Source organism: Battus philenor, unplaced genomic scaffold (assembly GCF_028537555.1).
Source record: "Battus philenor isolate CCGP_79_NKW_IND1 unplaced genomic scaffold, ilBatPhil1.0.hap1 SCAF_7, whole genome shotgun sequence".
In the NCBI taxonomy this organism is placed as follows: Eukaryota; Metazoa; Arthropoda; class Insecta; order Lepidoptera; family Papilionidae; genus Battus; species Battus philenor.
In genome coordinates this window covers 16,139,924-16,163,552 of record NW_027181737.1, presented here as the reverse complement: position 1 = coordinate 16,163,552, position 23,629 = coordinate 16,139,924, and the positions used below count along the sequence as shown (strand labels likewise).

The 23,629-nt window shown below is 35.4% G+C and overlaps 1 protein-coding gene across 1 annotated transcript in view; it reads right to left on the bottom strand.

The window, feature by feature from the left end:
* Positions 1-16,330: 16,330 nt before the first annotated feature.
* LOC137931223 (neurotrimin-like) overlaps positions 16,331-23,629 on the bottom strand; it is a 90,902-nt gene continuing 83,603 nt past the window's right edge. Inside the window, exon 12 of the mRNA XM_068774633.1 lies at positions 16,331-16,527. Within this exon, the coding sequence (XP_068630734.1) occupies positions 16,331-16,527 (197 nt within the window). The remainder of the gene's footprint in view (positions 16,528-23,629) is intronic.

Sequence of the window (23,629 nt, the reverse complement as noted above, 5' to 3'; positions counted from 1 at the left end):
ATTAGCTCGCTGTCTCAATAAAATATATATCTTTATGTGATATAAAAGTTCGTCATTTCTAAATCTAGCGATAGTCATTTGATACACATGATCGTGTATAAGATTTTTTTTAAAGGGAGATAACGCATGTTGTGTTATTCTCTGTTTTACTATTTAGTAACTAAAGTGTACACTCTTTATCTATATATTCATTGTGTAACTAGCAAACTTGTAAAAATATATAGCCATCATCATCACTTAAGCTGTAAGAAGTCTACTCTTTACATAGACGATCTTCAGAGGCTTGTATAAGAGTTAAGATCAGTTGAAAGTGACCTGCATCTTGTCTATTTAGATGATCTTATGGGTGATGATGGGTGATGAGGATGATCTACATGGGCGTCTCACCATCTTGTTAAAGTCTACCATTGCACCTTCGTAATTTCTATCCCAAAAACTTCAAGCTCCAGTGGCGATCTGATCTGAGTGCTATGTAGCCCACCATTCCCACATCAACAATGTAAAATGCATAAAAAATATGTGTTTCCTTTTTTGTGTGCGTGTAATTACAAAACTTATCTCTGTTAAGTTGTAATAAATCTCGGATACATAATTCTCGGGACATAAGGAAGCCGACAGATCGTTCTATACTCGGGCTGTGTCAGAAAAGTTGAGTTGAAAGGCTTTGATGCCTCTAAGGAGACTCCACAGTGTGTAGTATATTACCATATCGTTGTTGGATTGGTAAGAAAACTCAAAATGATGAAACCATAATTCGCCTGTCAATCGATAAATGTTAATTGACAGAGGTAATCGATTTCATTTGAAAGAAAACATTATTGAGGCGCACAGGCGCGGCGCAGTCGGCGGCGCTGAGTATAATTGAATTGTGAGCAGACGTAACACTCCGGGCGTAATTGTTTCCGGCGCCTGTTTGCTCAGCTGCAGCCATCGCGCGGCTCCCACCGCGCTCGCCAATCGCGCAAACAAATCTAAGAACCGCACAGCTAATATTCGCACAGGGGTTTATGTTAATAAAGAACGGGTAGATAGAGACGTTCAGTTTTAACGAGAAACAAACATTTCCAATGAATTTCATCGACTCGAATTCCGAGCGTTGGATTATCGAGTATTGAACTAAAACTACATTTACCAATCACTAAATTTAAAATTATGCATTTTGGAGAGTGTGCTTCGCAAGGATTCACCACGTCCGTACACGGTTAAAATTCCTTCTGCCCGCAGTAAGCGTTTTGCTAATGCAAACAGCCTAGCAGTGCTATAACCTACCGGCGTCACTATATCCGAACAATTATAACCTAAGAATCTTCAACACAAGAGTGAATAGATTTCTTTTAGGAAAGCATGTAGCATCGTAGACAGAGATCAAATGCTTCGCTTTTACATCGTGTCATATCATGTAAGAATTTTGTTTACAATTAGAGAGAGAGAGCTGGATTAAACTTTATCACTTCACATCAGGTTTTAGATGAAATGGACAATTAATTTCGTCAGACATAAATTCTGAATATAAAACGCAGTTACGATATTTAGTAAGCCGAAAGCTATAGGGTGTTTAAAGAAATTTTTAGTATTTTATTTAACAATTTAAACACGTCATAGAGAGCTCTTTTTTCAAGTATCACAGCTACCAATCTTCAGATTTATTAGTTATAAACTTTTGTCACACTGTATCACTGCACTAAGTTGTACGAAGTAGGTAATTAGTTACTTTGATTAGGTACCTCCTCGAATTAATTCCACCTTGTCGTGATGAAATGGTAGAGGTAAGGCAGGCTCAGCAGGAGTAGCCGGATCACCTTCGTGAAGCTAAAAGGAACCTATATGATTGGTCTGAGATACTGGATTGCTCCAGAACTAGTCTGATCAGGCTTGATTAACCCGCGGAGTAAGGGAAGAAACGTCTACCGTTACAGGGATCGGGTGGTGGAGGCAGAAGAAGGTCGGTATCAAGATGCGCTATTTTCTTTACCTTCCAGATAAAGCCAGATGATTGAAAATTTAATTATGATCTAAGTACGATAGTAGATGTTTGTATTTGTATACTTAAAAGGGATTTCCCTATAAGAACTTTTTTTTGTGAGAATAAATTTAATCCCATTTATAATTCCGACATTTCGCCAGGTGAGCGCACTCTTTGTTGACAGCATCTTCTGTCGTCGTGGAGGTGGTGGTGGTGGTGTAGCGTCCAGGTGCAACGGTACTCGTTGTGGACTCGTCCTTCAGTACTACCGGATCCAGAGGTACCATTATCGGTATGCACGTGGTCCCGTATACCATGTTGTTTCGCAATAGCGCCTTGCATTGATACAGTTTGTTATTGGTTGCAGTTACCTCTCTTTGTCTGACGGTGCCGGGGGATCCCCAGCTGATCTGGTCCTTTATTCGGTCCATGTAGCTATGCCGGGATGCGGTGATTGTTTTAAGTGGTCGAAGCGCCTGGTTCAAAGATCTTGCTTGATTGCTGGTCGTTTGCAGTAACACTGTGATTATTAGAAGCTCTAGTTTCGTTGCAGTATTTACTGGCATTGTGTTGTGGATCGCGTGCTCTTGTACAGAGCTCGTGATGATTAGTTGCTTGTTTATGTTCACGCGCTGCGAGAAACTGCAGGCCGTGTAGCCTTTCATTGATTAGCAGTTAGCGGAGCAGCATTTTAAATTAACATTGCGATCAACTTGCAGTGTACATATTACAAATTTTACAATACTCTATGACGTATAGTAATCAAATTGAATCTTGACTAAGTACTGTTTATTTAATAGTAATTGATTTTTTCTTTATCTATCATAAACAGAATTTTTCTTTTTAAATATTTCACCATATTAAAAAATAGACGTGGTTGGTACAAACATTTATGTAAATAATTAGCTAAGCATAAATTTGCAATTAGCTAAGTTATATTAAAATAAATCGGTGTTGGCATGAAATTTATCTACGATGTCTTATTGCAGTAGGTATTATACAAATTTGTTTTTGTGTAGTTGGAGTGGCACTGGGAAGACCAGCAAGCAAAGAAAGGACCTTGTAAGGGTCGCCGGAAAAAAAAGAAGATGCATTGTGAATTATGACCAAGAGATAATATATGAAAATTGTGATCTAGATAAAAGAGGTAAGTAATGAAAGAAAAACAAGAAATTACAATATTGTAAAATGTTAAATACAGAAAATAAAATAAATATGATGAAAGAGCAGGCTAGAAACAATTGAGGAGGACAAGAGGCAATGTATGAAAGGTTAATATGAGAGAAAAAAGAAGAATCAGTGAGATATTAAAATGAATATAAGAAGAGTAAACAAATAAAAAAGAACTTGAAAAAATTATAAAGCCGTAATTGTCTCAGTGTATCCAAAACAGTAGAATGTGAGCCCCTGGGCTTCCAAAAATGGAGGTTATAAAATAAATAATTTAGTTTTTGATTTGCAGTTTATGAGTAAAGATTCTTGTGCATATTTTATGAGTGCTTTTATACCACAGTATTATTTTGTTCAATCATTGATGACGAGTCTCCCTATTGTAAAAGGGTTAAATGTTGCAATATCTAAAATTAGTTGAACATTATTGTTGTATTGTTTTTCTATACTTTTTGTAATAATAATCTTAAAGCAGTTAAATTTTGATAAGTTGTTCCTTAAATAAATAGTATTTAAATTTCTTGCCACCACATAACAATAAATCTTTATATACTTTATATAAAGATACTATGATTTCATAGTCTACAGACAAAGTTATAATTTTGAAAATTGATATTGCGTTGAAGATCATGTTAAAAAGGTTTTTATTGATCTAACTATAATTATTATTAATATTACTCTCTATAATTATTATTAAAAGATATAACAATATAAAAAATGACGAGAAATTACAAATAACATTGAAATTTGTTCGGCCTTATCGTCATCATAATGTCAGCTGATAGACGTACATTACAAGACACAGGAGGTTCCAAAAATCGCTACGATAATCAGCCTAGCGTTGCTCGCAACCATCGACTTCTCGCAATATTAACTAGGTCTTTGGCCCACCTGTGGGAAGCCTATCCACGCCGCGTCTACCGGCCCGTGGTCATCACCAAAGAATCTTTTGGCTCCAACAGCCAGCAGTTGCACGAGCAATTTCCACTGCCCCTTCAAACGAGCAACTTTTCGAGCTATGACCTTGGTTATCTCAAATTCCTCATTACTAATTAAGAAAAGGACCAATATTTAACCACTTCCGCACATGCAGTGGTAGTCGTGCAACAAATGCACCGCCCGCCAGCCCGCTAATAAATGCGTATGCGGCAAACAATGCGAATCACACAACTGCCACCGCCAAATTACTCAACACGTGTTTCACCCCTCCACGGGGCATCTTCAGGAGTTTTTTTACACCGATTAGTGCCAAACACAGAGTCACTTGGCTTCCGCAAGGTAACGCGTGATTCCATTAAATATTCCTCATTACTGTTACAATCTCTCAGCAAAGCTCTCAACATATTCATTGTTTTCTGGGTGATCAAGAAGTAATCACGTGTCGGATTCTTAGGTCATCACTGATAATACACTGTTAGCAAATATTAAATCAAGTCTTCAACAAGAAATATGGAAATTAAATTTATATTTTCATATTTACCAGTGTAAGGTTGTAATTACTTTAATTGAATACTAATTAAATGATTGAATAAATAAATGCGTAACTTAAAAGGCTATCGGTACTCAATTCATTAGTTAGTTCAATTTCGCAGAAATATTCAACGTTCGTGTAATACCGGATATTAGGTATTTGTTCGCATGCGTGGCGTTCACCGCCCGCAAACATATCGCTTACACATTAACATTAAATGTTTGTTGATATTTTTTCATTTTACGTAATGAACTTCCTCTTTTAGACTAATTTCGTCACCTGCTTTTCTTTTATAAAAACCCAACATTGTATTTATTAATATTGACGGACGCCCATAAATGCATAGGCTTCTTTTAACCCTTTCCACTCCAATGTCGAATGTCACTCGACACTGATTTTGTTCCACAAGCTCCACTGTCGAGTGATACTCGACATGGTGTAATACTTCTTTTTGCGGAAAATTTTGAAACAGGAAAGATTTTTGTTACTAAAATGTTTGAATCACGAATGAATGAAACATATTCTAGAATCGCAAGATACTATAATTCAATTAAATTTTATCGATGCTACATAACAGCCTTGGAGTGGAAAGGGTTAAAGATCGATTGGTGTTGCGCTGCTCGCATTCAGCAGCTTGAAACAACCTTGATGATGTCGCCAGTCTACCTGGTGAAGGATCTATTAAAGCTGCGTCTACCGTCTCAAAGTAGTCACTAGACAATCCTTCGGCTCCAACGGCAATCGTTTGCACGAGCGATGTGCTCCGCTCACTGTCATTTCAGACAAGCTACATTAGTTATTGAATTTGCCTATGTCTTATTTGTATTTTTAAACGGTTTTATTTAGTTCGACCCGTACGGAATTTATTTGTTTATTTATTTGGGTCAAAATTAGAAATTGAAATTTAAACACCTTCCCGTTGTCAGATTGATATGAAATTTGGTACACACATTTAATATGACAATACTATATAATAAAATCAATAACATTATAAATCTAAGATGGTCGCCGATACAAAATGGCGGGTTACATATTTTTCCTTAACCACCTCAATATGGGTATCAAATGAAAGGGCTACACTAGTAAAACACGACGATTATGTCAAAATTTAAAATTTAAGATGGACGCCGTTCCAATATGGCGGACTAGGTACATATTTTTCCACAACCACCACGATATGGGTATCAAAAAACCGTTTAACTTAAAAGTTTTGTAATGTATTTATTTCCTTTTTTACCTTCTCAAAGTCTTATAGTCTTATTAAAAATGGCAATTTCCATTGTTCGACTGCAACTCTGTAGCTATGTTTAATCTGCTATATATCAAAATTAATTTGGGATGATAAAGAAATTCCTTGAATCAAATCGAGTATAACACTACATATTAAAAACAGTTATTTTACTTGAATTGGCGACAGTTAAAACGTATAAATATTAGGCAGGAGAGCGAGATCTATTTACGCTTATTATATGTACGGCAGGGGTGTCAAACTCAAAAGCAAAATGCTAATGTTTTGGTGGGCCCCAAAAAAATCAATGAAATCAGATTATTTAATAAAATGCCGCGAAATATTATTGGACTAACATTAACAAAATTTAAAACGCAGGAATGACGGAAAAAGTTTGTTATTCAATGAACGAATATTTAAATGACAAAATTCCTAGGCAGTGATGTCGCCTGATTATTTTGATTTCATTTAGGCTATATCTAAAGTGTATAAGTATAAATCTATATTTTTAAACTTTATTAAAAAGATGTGTAGTTGTGAAGTTTCTTCCTGCTTCTTCTCCACAACTATAACACCTTGCGAAGCAGAGTAGAGTCAAAAAATAAATATGTAATGATTTGACTATCGATAAGAGTTCTGTTAAAAGATCCAATGTTGAATGAATGATTTTTTTTAATGTTGACAGAAGAAAAATATTTTGACTAATACATTTTAATAAACATATAAAAAGTTAAAATATTGTTTACGTCCTGACTAGACATATATTCTCAGGTACCTTTATGCTTTCGGTTGAAAATTTATTGACTAGGATACTTTCAAAATTGACCCAATCGATATATTGACTGGGTCGCAAAAATATTTACCTCAGGCCACAAGAGTCTCGCGGGCCGCGAATTTGATACCCCTTCTATAGCATTGCTGCAATTCACAAACGAAGAATAAAATTGTGTAGTGTTATCCAAGATCTAAGGACTAAAATGGGTTAATTACGTGACAGATAAGAATTCTCAATATGCCTTGCGGTAAAGGAGTGAGACTCGCGATCGTAGCACGTAGGTTCGAATCCCGATGTACAATTTTAAATATTTCATATTTTCTGTATTAATTATATGGAAATGCCATAGCATATATAAGTTTTTAGAAAGGACAGTAGCGTACTTTGCGTACCAAAATATGACACTGCGATCCTTGTTATTCTGTGCAGTGGGCGTCAATGGACTGAAACGTCGACGATATAGACATAACTGTTACGTGTAGTTACGAAACATAAACGAATATAAATGATATTTGACCTTTCGAACCACACGCTCTGCGGTTCGACGCGTCAGGCTTGTACAATACGTGGGCGTAATAATCATATTAAACATTTCTGTTTCACCTTTAAAATTATTTTATAAATCAAAAATATATTCGTCGTTTGTTATTTTTTGAGTCAATCTCTCTTTAGGTAAAAGCAGTTTTTCTAACTAGGAGTATCCAGTAAGTCCTATATAGATTTATTATTTTCTTTTAAAAGAAAATGGTAATTTTTTTAACTCTCTTGTGAACCACAAAATACTTTTACTCTTTTAACCCTTTTGTATCTAGTATTACATGTTAATCTAAAACAGTGGTATAACGCAATACAAATAAATAGTATTTCACTAAACAATACACATGAAATCACTCGGAACAGAAAAACATATTCATTTCAATCAAGGTCAATTAAAACATCTGTCCTCCTATTGACACCATTTGATGTCGTTTTATGCTTAAAAAGGGGAGACAGAACTTACAATGTATCAACGACATTTTATATATTTACGTTAAGATACGAGAAAGGTTCTTAATGGAAGAAAACATGGAAAACCTGCGAGTAAGTTACGAAAAACAAAAAATTTTATATAATGAATAACTAAGTTTTCTTTTTGTAATTTGTTCTGACATATTTATTTGTGTTTGCTTTTTAAATTATAACTAATAAAGCGATTATTTTTTTTAAAAAGTTGCATTTAACTATAGGAGAAGTTATTTATACAGATAAAAAAGGTAGGTAACAAAACATCGGAGGTAAATCGTAAATTCTAGTATTAATAATATCCAAACTAGGCTTTCCCGGCATGATGGATTAAGAAACGTAATATATAGGACGCTTACTACGTCTTTGAATTTGAACATTATTAGGTTTATAGTGATCAACCTCCTAAGAAGTAAGTATGTAATAAGTATATATCTTGGAATTAATAGTGAAGAATGAAAGGTGATGCCTTAAAAGAATATAAAGAATGCTAAGAATAACAGACATTGTGACGAAAGAAACATGATATAGATGTGAAGTATTGAAGGTAAAAAAAGGTAAGGTGTAATAAGTATATATCTTGGAATTAATAGTGAAGAATGAAAGGTGATTCCTTAAAAAAATATAAAGAATGCTAAGAATGACAGATATTGTGACGAAAGAAACGTCATGTACATGTGAAGTATTGAAAATGAAACAAAATTAAAAGTAAAAGTAATGCAAAAAATAAATTATACCGTCAATAAAGCCTCTTTCCGAATGTAGGGAAAACAAGAGACATTAAAAATCGGAAAATAAAAACACTTCCTTAGAGGCTCTTTCTTTTAAAGAGATATCAAAGGTGTTTTTAAGAACCAAATTGCACTTGTATTGCACTCGAAGCTAGTAATATCTCGTAGATTAGCCTGAATTGCATGTTGACTATTTCTAAACCTAGCGACCGACACTCGGCGGACGGCGGTCAAAGAGAAATATTGAAAAATCGTGACAAGAATTCTTAGAAAATGTAAGCGAAGCTCAAGCGAGGTGCTCCCCTCCCCCGCGTCCCGCAGGAAAAATACGATATTGCTTTTAAATATGAAATATTGCGCCGAAAGTGTACTGTTATGAAGAAAAAGGGTTTACCCATGTCACGCTTAGCGTTACGGGTTTGGCCGTCTTCATCGCAGAAACGAGAAACAAGGGTCGCCGCCACGCGTATTAGCCTCCACGCATTTTTTTTTATTTCCCGCGCGATGCGGCAACGTAAATAATTTAACAAGTTAATATACTCAATTGTAAGTAACTTTCATTTTAGAAAAATTGTACTAATTGCATATAATAATTGTACAAGCAATTCTATGTTTTATAAACCAGCTTGTTATACTTATTGTTACGTACTGTGGGTTCTGATTCGAAATGAAACACCACTGGTTCACAAGAGGTCCTTTATTCACAAATCATATAGTCCCCTTTTTTGACACAAAGTATACTTTCGCTTAGTCTAAACTACGCTTCCAAATCGCTTAAGAAATCACTGTCCAAATAACTTACTAAATAGTCACTTTATAACACTGATCGTATCTTAATCTTATAACTCGAAAAATAACACTGAACTGTCGACATGGAGAGTACAATTTTTTATACTATAGATAAAGTTCTAGTAAGTTCGAGATAGTACTCGGTTAGAATTTCCGAGAATCATACACAAAAATTTATAAATAACTTTAAGGTCATGCGTGTTCACGGCACTTCTTGATCCTAGGGTTCCGTGTTTATTGTTTAGAGGGTTCTGTAACTCGTGCTTTGTAACAATAATATTCGTAGTTTCATCCCATAGATGCCTACTATAAGGAATGGATGCCAAAGATATCTATGAGCGGATCACATTGTGGTATTATGGTGCGCAGAGGACTGCGTCTATTCTCTGGGAACTTGTATGTGAGCTGTGGTAATCCTTTATAATGAATTAACAAAGTGAAAGTATCCCGGGAATCAAACCTGTGACCTGCAATCGCAAGTTTCGGTTCTCCTCTACCGCTGGGCTGCCACCGCTCCGTACCAAATATGAGATAAGCCTAAAAAAAATAATTAATTCCCTTGTGAATTCTAAATAATCATGAAATATTTTTTAAGAAAATTCATTTACTTTATGAATGAATTGCTTTTATTACAGCGTTCAGTATATTTATGAAAAAAATCACAAATATACTGAACGCGTATTCACATATTCACAAAAATATTAAGTATGTTTTATTTTTGGATCTTCTCTGATCAGGACGTTCAAAATTTCATCACTTTATTTTAAGTTGATAGGTGTTATTGTAAGTAAAATCATGTAAAATAATCTTAAAAAGTGATTTCTTTCTAGATCTCTGTCATATTACGCGCTATGAGACTTGTAACTTTATAATTATGTAATTACAATAGTACATTGGTGAAAGGTTTATGCTTGCAGTGTGTATATGGTTGGAACGTTGACCATACTCGACGGAGTATGGTCAACGTTCCAACCATTAAGACGTTAACTCGTCCGACGGCCATCGGGAGTTCCGTCTGGAACTTTTCCGCGACATATCTGTGTCATTCTCTCTGCTTCTTCTCTTTTTTAATAAGTATTTAATACCCCATTGGACTCCAAAGTACGGCCTGGAAGACGTATTTCTACGTGCCGTTCTTCATCACACGTTTTCCCAGTACCATCTTCAAGACTCCGTGTACCACTTGACCCAGTTTCAGATCACAAACTGTGGGAAGTAGTACACCGGAGTAGAAACATAAAGGCTACATTTCTTTCACCACCTTAAGTTAGATGTCCAACGTCACCCATTCTTCCGTTGACATTAAAAAGATAAGTTATTCAAAATGGAAAGTGACGTAAATAAATGAACAAATAAACTCAATCTGTGTAAGAATCGATTGTAAACAAATAATCGTGTTGCAAAAACAAAAACGTAAAAATAAATATTATCACACCAACTGAAATAATTCTATATATTTTACTTTTGATATACAGAAATAAAAATAAAAGATTTTCGTTTCAATTATCTCGTGTACAAATATTATGATTAATATTTGTGACTGTCCCAAATTTCTATTTGAAAATATTTCCCGTGAACAAGACGAAAGTGAATTTATGCATACTCATGCTTCAAATCGGAATTGTCTGCTTTGGTTTCGAAATCATGCATATTTATGTCTAGCGTGGCATTCGTCATAAAATTCTTGTCTACTAGTTGTTTCGACAGACTTCATAATGCCAGAGACTATTGGCTTATGGTATTCCAATACAAACAAATGTAATATTCTTCAAAGTAATCTATTTATTTATTAAATTGAATATTACGATTACCTGCCATCCATATCTTTCGTCTCTTATAGAATCTTTAGAAATCATCTTAATAATTCACTGGTTCAATAGCTGATTTATAATTTTAATTAGTATTTTTATGCAAACAACCTTGAAGAGTGTGCGCCGGAGGAAACAAAATTTTTAAATTAAGAACTCTTTTGTTGTCCAAACTTGCAAGCCAGATGTTTCTTCTTACGTACAATCTTTTTTTTTCAATTTTTTTTGATTCGATGTGGTCTGATCTCTCTATAATTTTGTATAAAGCTAACTTCTAGTGTCGTATCACCTATGAAGGAACACTAACAAACCCACTATATCTACGGTAATGTTTGAATGTACTTTTATTTTCTGTGTACTGCTGGTGTATCTAAATAAATAAATCATTATGTGATCTATAAAAACCGACAGATGCATCTGTTAGACGACAATATATCTGTGTATATGCAGTTCAAAGCGAATTTGAATACACTTGAAATTTTCAGAATTTTTTTAGTTTTACTCAGTAATTATCTCTTGCGAAATAGAATTGTTCCGTAACCATGTCAATTTCCCATTCACTGATCAGGCAGCGTTATTGTTCCCACTCAAATTGGATAAATTCTGGCCAATAGCTGAAAGACATTTTTGACGTTCGTACGTTCGTGGTGCGAGCTAGTACAACTTAAAAAAACTTGATGTGAAGGTTGCAAAAGGCTATTCATGGAAAAACTATCAAATACATCAACTTACATATTTATCGAGGCTTGTGCGCCATGTCAACTATCTAGACCGTGTGAAAACGGTGTAATCACTATTAAAAAGGATTTATCTCTTGCGGTGTTGCATCCGCAAGCTGTTCTGTGCAGTTGGCATCCCATCACTGGATTGTTCTTCCGTTTCAGCTACTTTGGTCGAGCGTAATAGCTGGAGGTAAGATTTCCGTTGTTTCAGTGGGTTCTACAGCGCTGCAACCCATTCTATATTATTTCGTTGGTTGCCCCAAATGTGTTGATATCGAACGATCTGTGATAAGTTTACATACAGATTAAAAATGTAATTCATGTGATGTTTGCTCTTTTTTGAATTGATAATAGATGGCGCTTAACACGACATGACAAAACCAAATTCAAGTTTTTAACAAATATTTGCTTTAATCTAAAATTGTGTTTATCATTACATGCATATTCAACGTAATTAAATTGTAAAGGTTACAGAGCCGTGACATTTATGTGAGCCGGATTACATTTTTGACATCACCGCCTAACTCCCTCATTTTAAACCGACGTAATATTGCATTAGAATTGACGTGACATTTGGAATTTATTATTTAATTAATCAATCATTCACAGCGGTTACTAATGTACGTCAATAGAAGAATGCAACAAGAGTCAAATTTAATTGATATTAAATTCGAACTGTAGATCCTTGAAACATCTTTCTAAGTAAAATAAAACTATGAGATCTCATATCTTCTGCTATGACAATAACCTGTAAAAAAACTTTATATATCATCTTCTTCTTTTCAGTCGACGGACGCCTATTTCATGGCATAGGCCCTCCCCCGAAAATTGCCACGACGACAGGTCCTGCGCTGCCCGCACCCAGGTACTTCCTGCGACCTTAAATATGTCGTGGGTCCATCTAGTGGCGGGCCTAACCGCATCACGTCTAGCGGCTCTTGTTCGCCACTCGAGAAACTTTGTGTTATTACCTTGAGATATTATATAATAAGTATAATTATTACCGTAATTACTTAAATAATCTCTGGTAATATTTAAATGAAGTAACTTTTAAAGACTGAAAGTCTTTCGAATATTTCTTTTATGTAATATATTTCTGTTCGGTGTGGCTAATCTGAAAAACATGTCCGTGATAAATCAACATTAATTTTAGTTGTAAGCAACTGCTCGGTAAGTGAGGGCCGCGATAAATTTAGAGCAGCGTTTAATAGCTCCTAACAGGCCCCAACTATCTGAACCTGACGACATTGCTTTTACAACTTACGATACGACTACGATTTCTCTGAGAAATTATAATAAATGTTTCATTTGTATCGATATTTTTATAACAGCGTTAAAGTACTATATAATAAAGTAACCCTTCTACAGCATTTAAACACCTATCTACTTGTTATCTCTGCACCATTTTGAGTTACATAGGAATGCATACATTCAGTCCGCCATTACACAATGTATATACAGGAGGTAAGATATTACTTGTTCAAAAAGTAATGTGAATTTGTTTAAAAATGTAAATACTTTATTTATTATTCTAAATCAATTTCATCCTCTTTAAAGTAATCCCCGTCCTATAAAATGTACTTTTGTCAAAGCGGATGCTCAGAACAGTTGCAATAGTTTCTTTCCTGTATAGCCTCCAAGAACTTCTTCGATTCGGTTTTTATTTCCTCAACCTTTTCAAAACGGCAGGTCGCCGCATAGGTCTTTTGAGTTTGATGAACAGCTAGATGACGAAAGCTACGTGATGAATACGATGGTTGCGCGACGATATGAGTCGAGTTTTTGGCGATTTCAGCACCAATTGACAAGACAAGACTGGTTGCGTTTGAGATATGAGACATTCTACAAATTTGTTTGAGCTAAGCCGAATGATAATCCAACTTTTAACAAGCAGACGCTTAGCACATGTTATACACAATCCTACCAACCTAGGAAATTAAATTACCTGCCTTCTTAATGTCCGGGAGTTTTAAATGAGAATATCACCTTACTTTTTGGCAGTAAAACTTCTTTTTATTTATTTATTTATTACGTAACTATTGTTCTCATTATTTTTATTTATTTTGAATCTATTAGGTGTTAGATGTGGAATATTACTTGTCGCTTTGTAGTTTAACGCAATAAACTTTCCACATGATACCTTTTAAAGATAGTAAAGGCTGGAAACCAGTGCTACTCGGAACACCCGTCCCGGCTTGCACAAGTTCTGTCGCCTGTCTCTCTCAGTTATTTGTGTAATAAGGAGAAAAAAACTGATTTGTTTATTATATAGTATAACTTACGAATGTCAAACACCATTGTTTAGACAGTCTGAAGACATTATATATAGCCGGCTTACTATCGGCCTTATTACAAATGTTTATACATTTAATGGAATCAGCCGTTACCTCGCGGAAGTCCATCCTAAGTAAGAAAAGGACCAATATATAGCCACTTTCGCAGCCTTCAGCCAAATTCTGTGTTTGGCACTAATCGGTGTAACATAACTCCTGAAGATGCCCCGTGGAGGAGTGAAACACGTGTTGAGTGATTTGACGGTGGCGGTTGTGTAATTTGCATTGTTTGCCGCATGCGCATTTATCAGCGGGCTGGCGGGCGGTGCACTTTATTGCACGACTACCACTGCATGTGCAGAAGTGGCTAAATATTGGTCCTTTTCTTATAAATGTTTATGTAAAACGGAGACCATTTTACACCTGAAAAGTCAAATTTTGGTAGAAACTGGCATCAAATTAATATACTATGTGATATTATACTTCATTTTTAAATAACTTACTATTTTCGTATTAATTCTTGTGAAAAAAAGGTCAAATTCATATGAAAATAGTAAAAACATTACTTGAATTTTCCAATAAAAACCACAGATTAAATATATACACTAGTCCGCTGTCAAATATATGACGTCAAATAAAACATAGAAACTTATTTTTGAAAGAAATTGTTGTTTATTATAAAAAATAAAAAAACTTTTAGTATAAATTGTACACTTCGAAACACGTTTGATTTATATTTCTTCTGGACTGTAACAGGCCAGTAACTTTTGAAAGTAGCAAGTCAGATATTAACAGATGAAGAGTCTTGTGCAGTAAATAAGTCTGCGTAGATATACTTGCTCGTTTGCAGTCCGGGGAAATCCGCGAATATCTGCCGGCCAGATCAGACGGAGTCTGCGTCATTGTGCCGGCGGTCTCTCTCCGGTTAATTAAACTTAACTGGCGACTACTTCGTGAAACTGTGTTTATTATACCACCGACTAGAATCACTTTTATACACAAATATTATAGCTCACCCTTTTATTGCTTGTTACTACTGAATACCTTAGCGGGTTTTTTTATTACAGATAACGGAGGACACTTAGCCAAATCTCCTCTATTGTATAATTGTATTGCATTAAAATAATCGTATTTATTATCTGTGAAGTATTATTAATTATCTATTTTACACTTTATTGTACACAGGTAATATCTAAAAAAGAAACAATTTATATACAGGTACAAGAGGCGGTCTTATCGCTAGAAGCGATCTCTACTAGGCAATTTTTGGATGGAGATGAGAGATATGCAGGATAAGGTAGCTAAGGGTGTACATATATACAAATACATACATTACTATACATACATGCATGTATAAAATTATTTAAATATACATATAAAGACATATACTTATAAACGCTACACAGAATCTTGTTTAAAAAGCCAAGGAAGTGCTCTTTTACCATCTTTTTAAACGCTGACATTGATTTAGCGTATCTTATTGCTTCTGGCAATTCATTCCAAAACCTGACAATGACAATAGTAAAAGATTTCCCCATAAAAATAGTAGAGTGACTATTTCAGCAACTTATCATGTGAGTCACGTAGGAAAAGAAATAGAGTAAGAGTGTTAAACAAAATACTATAGAGAAGGGAAAAGATGTCGGCATTCCGGCGAAGTCGAATCGGCAAACACTTGAGCTTATGAAATACATATATTGACAACACTGCCATCTATTATCTACATACATTTTGTGGCTGATATAGTACCTAAAGAGTTAGCGTTGTAGGTTTCGGCTCGATGAAATTGTTAACGCCCTTATAGTCAACAATATACTTACTTGTTATACTATATCATACAACTTTCAAGTAAATCAAACATTTAAAACATCATACGTTGCACGAGATATATGCCCCACCCAATGTTGCAGACGAGCAATTTTTCGTGCAACCGATCTCCTCGTTTCTCATTCGATCTCTCAGCAATAACTCTCTCCATTGCTGCCTTCCTATAAAGCCTATCGTAAGTACTGTATATTATAGATAGCAATGATTACGATTTAAAAAAAAACATCAATTGCCATTAACGATACAATCCCAAAATAAACTTGAACAGCGCGCCGTTTCAGAGAAGTGTTGAATTATTTGGAGTGGCAAAGCTTAACTCGCGCCGGCCTGCGGTTTCTGCTGTCAATTAAAGTTGTTGCAGGCTAAAATGCGGTTTCGTTCGACTGGGGCCTTGCCAGGCGCGCTCGCGGGAAGCATCCTAACTTGGTACGCTATATCTATGTCTACATATGTGTAATAAAAAGTACTTTGGTTTACTGGATATGTTATACTATATTTATATTTGTTATATATACATATAAAATAAATATATTTGAATGTATAAGACACATTAGTTTATCAGCCGAAGAGGCTAAAAAGGTCTCGCGTGGCCATCACCAGCTGGAAAAGGCATGAAGGTGTGAATAGACACCCCACTAGTTGGACTGACGACATAGTTGATGTCGCAGGAGATCGCTGCGTGCAGGGCAGTGTAAGATCGGTCATCGTTGCGATCTTTGAGGGAGGCCTGTGATTGATGTGATGATGATGATGATGATATAACCTGTCCTGTCAAATTTCGTACCGTCAAAAGTCATTGGCGTATCCCTAATAACAATATAAATAAATTTTGGAAGTGAAACTTCTGGAAATCCTCACTGAGTTTTACCACGATATGAAATGAAACAGAAATCGATGACTTGATTAATCACCATTTTTTTTATTTACATAGGCATATTTGTTAGTTTCATTACAAGGAACTCCGGTAACACTTGCCTGTGATTATGTTCACTTGCTTTCCCGTATACGGAGGGCAGAGAGAGAATTGTGAGAGAGAACTGCTAGAAAAAAATCACCAACAGCAGCGCTTCCCTCATGAGTGATGATGGGACTCGTCGCATCTTCCTGCGATATGTAAAAAGGTTTTAAAAAATTAAAGATTTAGTTAAACAAAAGATAACTTAGATCGAGTAAGGAGAAAATCAATTATGATGATAAAATGAGATAAATTTTTAATTGAAATAAAAACCTATGTTTATTAAAATATTAAATAATGACGGAAAATGTAAAATGAAAATTAGAAATAAAATTTTATATATGTGTAGTGAATGCCGTGTAAGTGATAACTAATGTAATTAATAAGAGAAGAGAGAATAGAAGAAATTGTGATAGACAAGAGGTAGAGAATGCTAATTAAACAAATTATTAAATAAAATATTTTGAGAGAAATGGTGGTCATAAATAAAGATGGTACAAGAGGACCTACAGACGAAACCAAGAAAAAAACATTTCCCTGTAGATCACTTATATAGGCATGTTTATACAGGCTGATTAGTTATTGGTGTAAAAGCTGTAAAGGGGTGAAAGAAGAGCAGTTGTCAGCAAAACGCTTTATTGTTTTTACCCCCCTTTCCGATCACTCCATGAAAAGCGATTACTTTGAAATATATTATATTAATATATTTTTGCTACTTAAATGGAACAGGCATTGACTTACTGGTAGTAAAAAGTCTGCAATTAATTTTAATATGTAATAATCCTAATTTGAGATTGGATCTTCTTACTGTATTAGCAATACGTTATCTATTATTTCTAAAACCGTCGAGTTTTGGATCAGTTTCATGCATTAATTGGCAGCAAAGGAACTATTGTTATTATCGACTAGTGACAACCTAAACTGAGGTCCCTTTGTGGGGACCCTTGACCTTGGTCACTCCACGAAGTGTTCACCGAAGTGATATAAGGGCCAGGCGGCCTCTTAATCCAGTAAAATTGATATAGCGGGAGCCCTCGTCTCAGGCTAGGCGGATTCTGCGTCCTGCCACCTCGTATCTGAATCTGCAGATGCTATTTGGGCAGCAATGAGAGTCTATTAAAAAAATGAATTATGCATTCACCTCTTTAAAGGTATTACCTCCGTTGCCAATCACCCTGTATGAATGAATTTTAGTCATAGATTATAATTTTCTCATTAAAAGCTTGTATCGATTATAAGTGTATTCTGCAACGCCAACGCCGGAAATTATTTTTTAAATATTAATTAATTTTAAAGCTTTTGAGGCCACAACGAAACTTTTCACTCGCGCTGCTATTAATTTACGCTTAACATTGTACGAAACATTTTACTGATGTCACCACAGAACGCGTTAATTGTTCGATGTGAAATTGTAATTTTAATTTGAGCGTTATTTTTTTATACAAACTGACAGGCGATTGAATGTACTGTGAAGTGAATTACGCAGTTAAGACTACATTTCGCGCGATCTCAAAGTCGAAATTAGGCTTTATGTCCATTACCAACCTTTACGAGAATCTGCGTGCTCAGAGTACAGGAGTATTTTCTGTAACATGTGACGGTGTCTAGAAAAGTCTTAGTTACCTTTGACGCGCCAAATTTCGTAGTCTTATTAGCTGGTCAGTCCAAACCTGCTCGTCTTCTTGTCAATAATCTTCAAGCTGCTTTTCAATGTGCCAAAGATGAATAAGTGACGCATTATAATAAAGAAGATGATTTAGAATTAAGATATGTACTATGTTCAGGGGGAAACGGTCCTTAGCAATGAGTAAAACGATTTGATATTGAAGGTATACTATAATTTTGTGTGTTTATGTGTTTTGAAATATATTTTATTTGCATTGGAGTTTCTTTTGAAAGCGCCGTTTTTGTTAGTCAAGAAAGACAGTAGTAAAATACGATTGAGTTACGTTTACTAACGATTGTAAACAAATCGAAAAACTTCGAATCAGTTCAGACGAGGGCTTCTTCATTCAGCAGACTAGCCAGCCTTGTGTTTCTTGATCTGCGATACGTAAGTATCAAGTGTATCTAGCGAGTCGTAGGGATCGATATTTGTTTTATAGTTCGGCATTCTTTAGAGAAAAATTCGCTATCGCGCGCTCGCGCTTGGCCCGAATTTCGATTAGCAAAAGACAAAGAGGCGATCTCCGAGTCCGGCGCTGGGAGTGCGAACCAATTAAAAAGAGCCATCGATTCTCGTTAGGCGATAACGTCCGTTAGCCGGACGCGGCCGCCCCGCGCGCGCCTTTCATTATTTCCGTTCTTTGTGTCTTCGATACGTTAATGCTGCCGTAATGCAGTAATCATTAACGATCTCTAAATCTTTTAAAACGTACGACATAATAAACTACTGATCACCAGAAACAAATTTTACTATGAGTGTTTATAAGCTACTGTGAATCAGACGTCCAATGACTCCTAAATTCCCAGCATCCCATGGTTCCACTGTGCCAAGTCCTCAAATGCTTTAGGTTGACGACCCGCGTATCAGGTTGAAGTATCCCTTCTTGCAATGCATTGTCGTTCAACTTAACCAACCAAACTTTTTTTTTGTTTCGGTGAGGGAAATCTTCCGGTATTCAAGATGCCCTGCCTCTAGGAGGACAGGGGTATGTGGGATTCCTACCCACTAAAACCCCCCCCGGTGGTCGCCCTCTGCGCTAAACGGGGGACCGCGGTATCTCCCGATCAGGGATCGCCACGCGGTCTTCCCTCGCGCCGTGCTATTTTTCGATAGCCCGTCCCGGGGTATGCGTGGATACGCTACCCCCGAAACCCTCGTGGTGCTATCACGATGGTTCGAGACCACGTCGAACCATCGTCCGCCTTAGAGTCGCCGAAGCCTAATCAACCAAACTTTACGTAACCAAGTTTTAAATAATCCTTTTAATGCTGCTTTAGAAGTCAAGTCAAGTTTGTTCTTCACAGGCATCATTTCTTAAACAGTGTATAGAGATATTTCCCTTTTATCTTATTAGCTATCTCTGTAGGATTACACGCCCTTTCCATACTATTCCATCCTCTACTTTCAAGGCAGTAGTATTTAGGAGTTTAGTTATTGATTTGACTTGATCAGACCAGCGTGTAGGTGATCACCCAAGTACTCTTGAACGTTTTACTTTCCACACAAATAGTAGTTCATTAAAGTTATCTGATTGTATGCGGGCGATGCGACTAAAATTATTTACAACTCCTTGGTTGCATATTGTGGAGAGCCTCATCTAGAGCTGGTCGAGATTCTATCTCCACCGTCGTCGTCGTTTAAGCCCATAGATGACCACTGCAAGTCATAGCTCTTCCCCAAAATATATCTATGAAGAGATATACTAAAATCGCCACACTTAACAGGTGGGATGGCGATCGAAGTATGGTTCTATAGTACACAGAGTAAGATGCTGCTCATCCTTGCAAAACTTTCTTTCAAGCGGTGGCTATGCCACATAATTAATACACAAAGTGTGAATTAATTAACGTTGTTAATCCCAGGAATCAAATCCGCGACCTACGATTGCACGTTTATAATAAATTTATTTCTTGTTATTTCGTTAACTAGTTCATAGTACTTGTTTGCCCTAGTTATGTGGTCTTCGTGTATGTTTGTTTTCCAGTTACTAGTAAGTTCTATTAACATTACACATTTCAAAGTTTTTGAAAATAGCAATAAGTTATATTGATTTAAAGGACGTAAGAGTAAAGTAAATTTTAAATTTAGAATAGACATAATAATAATTTAATATATATAAAATAAATATAATTATATTTTATATAATTATATTTTTTATTTTAAATTTTAAAAAATTATCTCCGGTATTATCTATCACATCTTGCATAATATCATTCATAAAGCCATTCCGATTACTGGGGAGTTATGACCAATATTGGTTATAGGTGGTTAAGTATAATAAACGATTTTTAGCACACATGAATACCCCCTCCACTTACATCGTAGGTGTTATTGGAAATCCGTTGTCAATCAAATAGACAATTGAATTATTTTCGCTTAAAGACAAAGATAAAGATAATGATCGGTCGATCCTCGCGGGTTAATACTTGGGCGATAACACATGTGCCTTCAAGCGCAGCAGCTATAGTTTTGTAGACAAGTGATCATGGCAGCCTATTTGGAATCTGTATAATTTATACAAGAATAAAGAAGCAAAGAGGTTTGTTGCATAACACCATCCATTATACCGTAGTTGCTATTTCCCGCAATACTATCGGCTGTATACTACACGTCGATGACAATGCGATAGATTGAACAAAAAAGCAATGGCTTTTATAGCGTGTGTAATAGAATGTAATATCAAAATAACGATATGCCAAAGTAACACGGCGGTCATGTTTGCTTTAGAAAAAAACTAAAAATTTCCATACTCATGGATTCACCTGATTATGGGCACACGCTGGACTCACGCTGTATTAAGATCAAATCAATTGTAAATCAGACACACCTGCTTATTGAAGTTGTAAATAACAATTACTGTGGCCACATTGCAAGAAGGAGCTCGGATAATCTGAATAAGCTATTTGTCTTGTGCGCCAGTATCTGTGCGGCGGTTGCCGTATTCGCCACATCGATGAATATTGCGATCGGACCTTGATTCTCATTGCTCCCACCGCGTGATGAAGGCTGTTGTACAGCCCGAGCATGTCTGTTGTTCGACGAACAATGATGACCATTTCGCTCTTTAGCTCCTGAGCATCGTAGAAAGTGAGCGCGCTTTAACCTGCCTCCGTACCGTAGCCTTGGCTAATGAAAATAGTTTATCAGCGTAGGTGCAAGTTAGGTGCAAATAAAGAATGTTTTTTCAGTGAGTGCATTACCTCCTTGGACGAATACATTCCCTCTTACATCTCCTTTAGCGCATACGTCACGACAGCCAATTGTTATCGGCAATGTGGCGGGTGAAAGGGGTAGAGGACGGTTGATGATCGTTGGACTAATGCAGAGCTCCCCAAACTTTTTTGTGTCGTAGACCCTCTTGTCATATTTTTCCGTGTTGGGTAGACTTACCTGATATTGATTTCCTGTAAATTTCTAACTGTACTTAAGTATAGTGTTAAAAACTTAAAGTTAAAACACGTGTTAATTTAAACATTTATTAATTGAATTTTAATTAAAACTACTCAAAATAAAATTTTGTATCTGTTATGTAAAATATACGTAACATTAAATAAACACGAGACTGCGACTCTCAGGTTTTTACAAGTTCAAAATGTATTGCGACCACAAAGCGAATACCAATATTCTACGACTTACACAATTTTATAAACATAAATATAATATTTTTTTTACTTCATAGGTACTTTTATATAATGTAAATGTTTTGATATTACAAGATAGTATGATGTAAGTAAATAGGTACTATCAATGTATGTGTTGAGATCCACTATCGTGGACCCCCATTTTAATTTCATGGACCCCCAAATTTTTTCGCTGATGTAGACCCCTTGCAGGTTGTCATAGACCCATAGGGGTCGATATAGACCACTTTGGGAATCACTGGACTAATGCGTGAACAAAATTTGTGCGATATGTTTTTTCACGACCCATTCATGAGGATACGACTAAGACGAGAGAAGAAGATTATTAGTATAAAAAAGAGGATACGCAATCTTCCTTAGCTAAGATCTAGAATAAGATCTTTGAGCACTGTTTTAAAAACACTATTATTAAAAAAAAACATGTTTATACTCATTTAAGGCGGATGTGAATAAGCCTTGATGAAAAAATTATATGAATTCTCATGATTTAAAAAAAATAAAGCTGTAAATATAATGTATTTATAAAAAATATACTGTTTCATTATAAAAGAATATTAAATGTATTAATAAATATATGAAAGTATTATCGTTGAATACTTATCGTAATAATAAAATTGGAACGTAACAACTCTTGTCGTCGGGGCGGCCACTCCAACTTAATTGCTTTTGTACAGGCAGTTTTTATAATACCTTATATCGGCTGTCGACCGAGGATTTTTTTAGCAAATACATAAAGAGATGTTCACTTCAAATCATTTTGTTAATAGCGATCCCACTTGGAGGACCTTTACCTTCCAATTTTCCTTAAACTTTGCAGGTAAAAATATTATCTCGTATGTCGTCATAATTTTTGCATTTGAACTGTGAATTTATTAGGGATTAGATGGTAAGAATGGATAAATATTAATTTTACATACATATTTAAAACAGTTATTAAAGATAAATTGAAGGAAAAAGCATATTATTCAATAGACGAATATTTAAATGACAAGAATCCTTGGCAGTGATGACGCCTAATTATTTTGATTTCATTTAGGATATATCTGATAAAGTGTATATGTATAAACCTGTGTTAAACTTTATTAAAAGATGTGTTGTTTGAGAGTTTCTTTCTGCTTCTTCTTCACAGATGTCAATAAAAATTCTGTTAAAAGTTCCAATGTTGTATGTATATTATATCTTCATCTTTCTTGTGTCTAGGGAGAAATAGGTGCGGAAAAAGAAACTGTCGGTTGCCATAATTTTATACTAATTTATTTAATCTTTATTTACATTGTCGAGGTCGCACAATAATCTGTACATTTATAAAGTTATGTAAACATAAATAGCTTAGTTATATCTCTTACCTCAATAAAAGATATGTATTGTTACAACTAACATGTTACTTTATAAGATCATGTAACAAACGATGTAAATGTAACGTAGCACGTAACACGTGGCAATGGTCTCGCCGTGCATTTAGTTTACAATAATATTTACATTTCATTCAACAAGCGTGTGTAGCAAGCTTTAAATACATCGAATTACACGATTGTGGTTCTGCCCTTATTCACGTAAACGTAAATAAAACTGTGAAGTCGCTAATGCGTACATCCGACGTAGCAGACG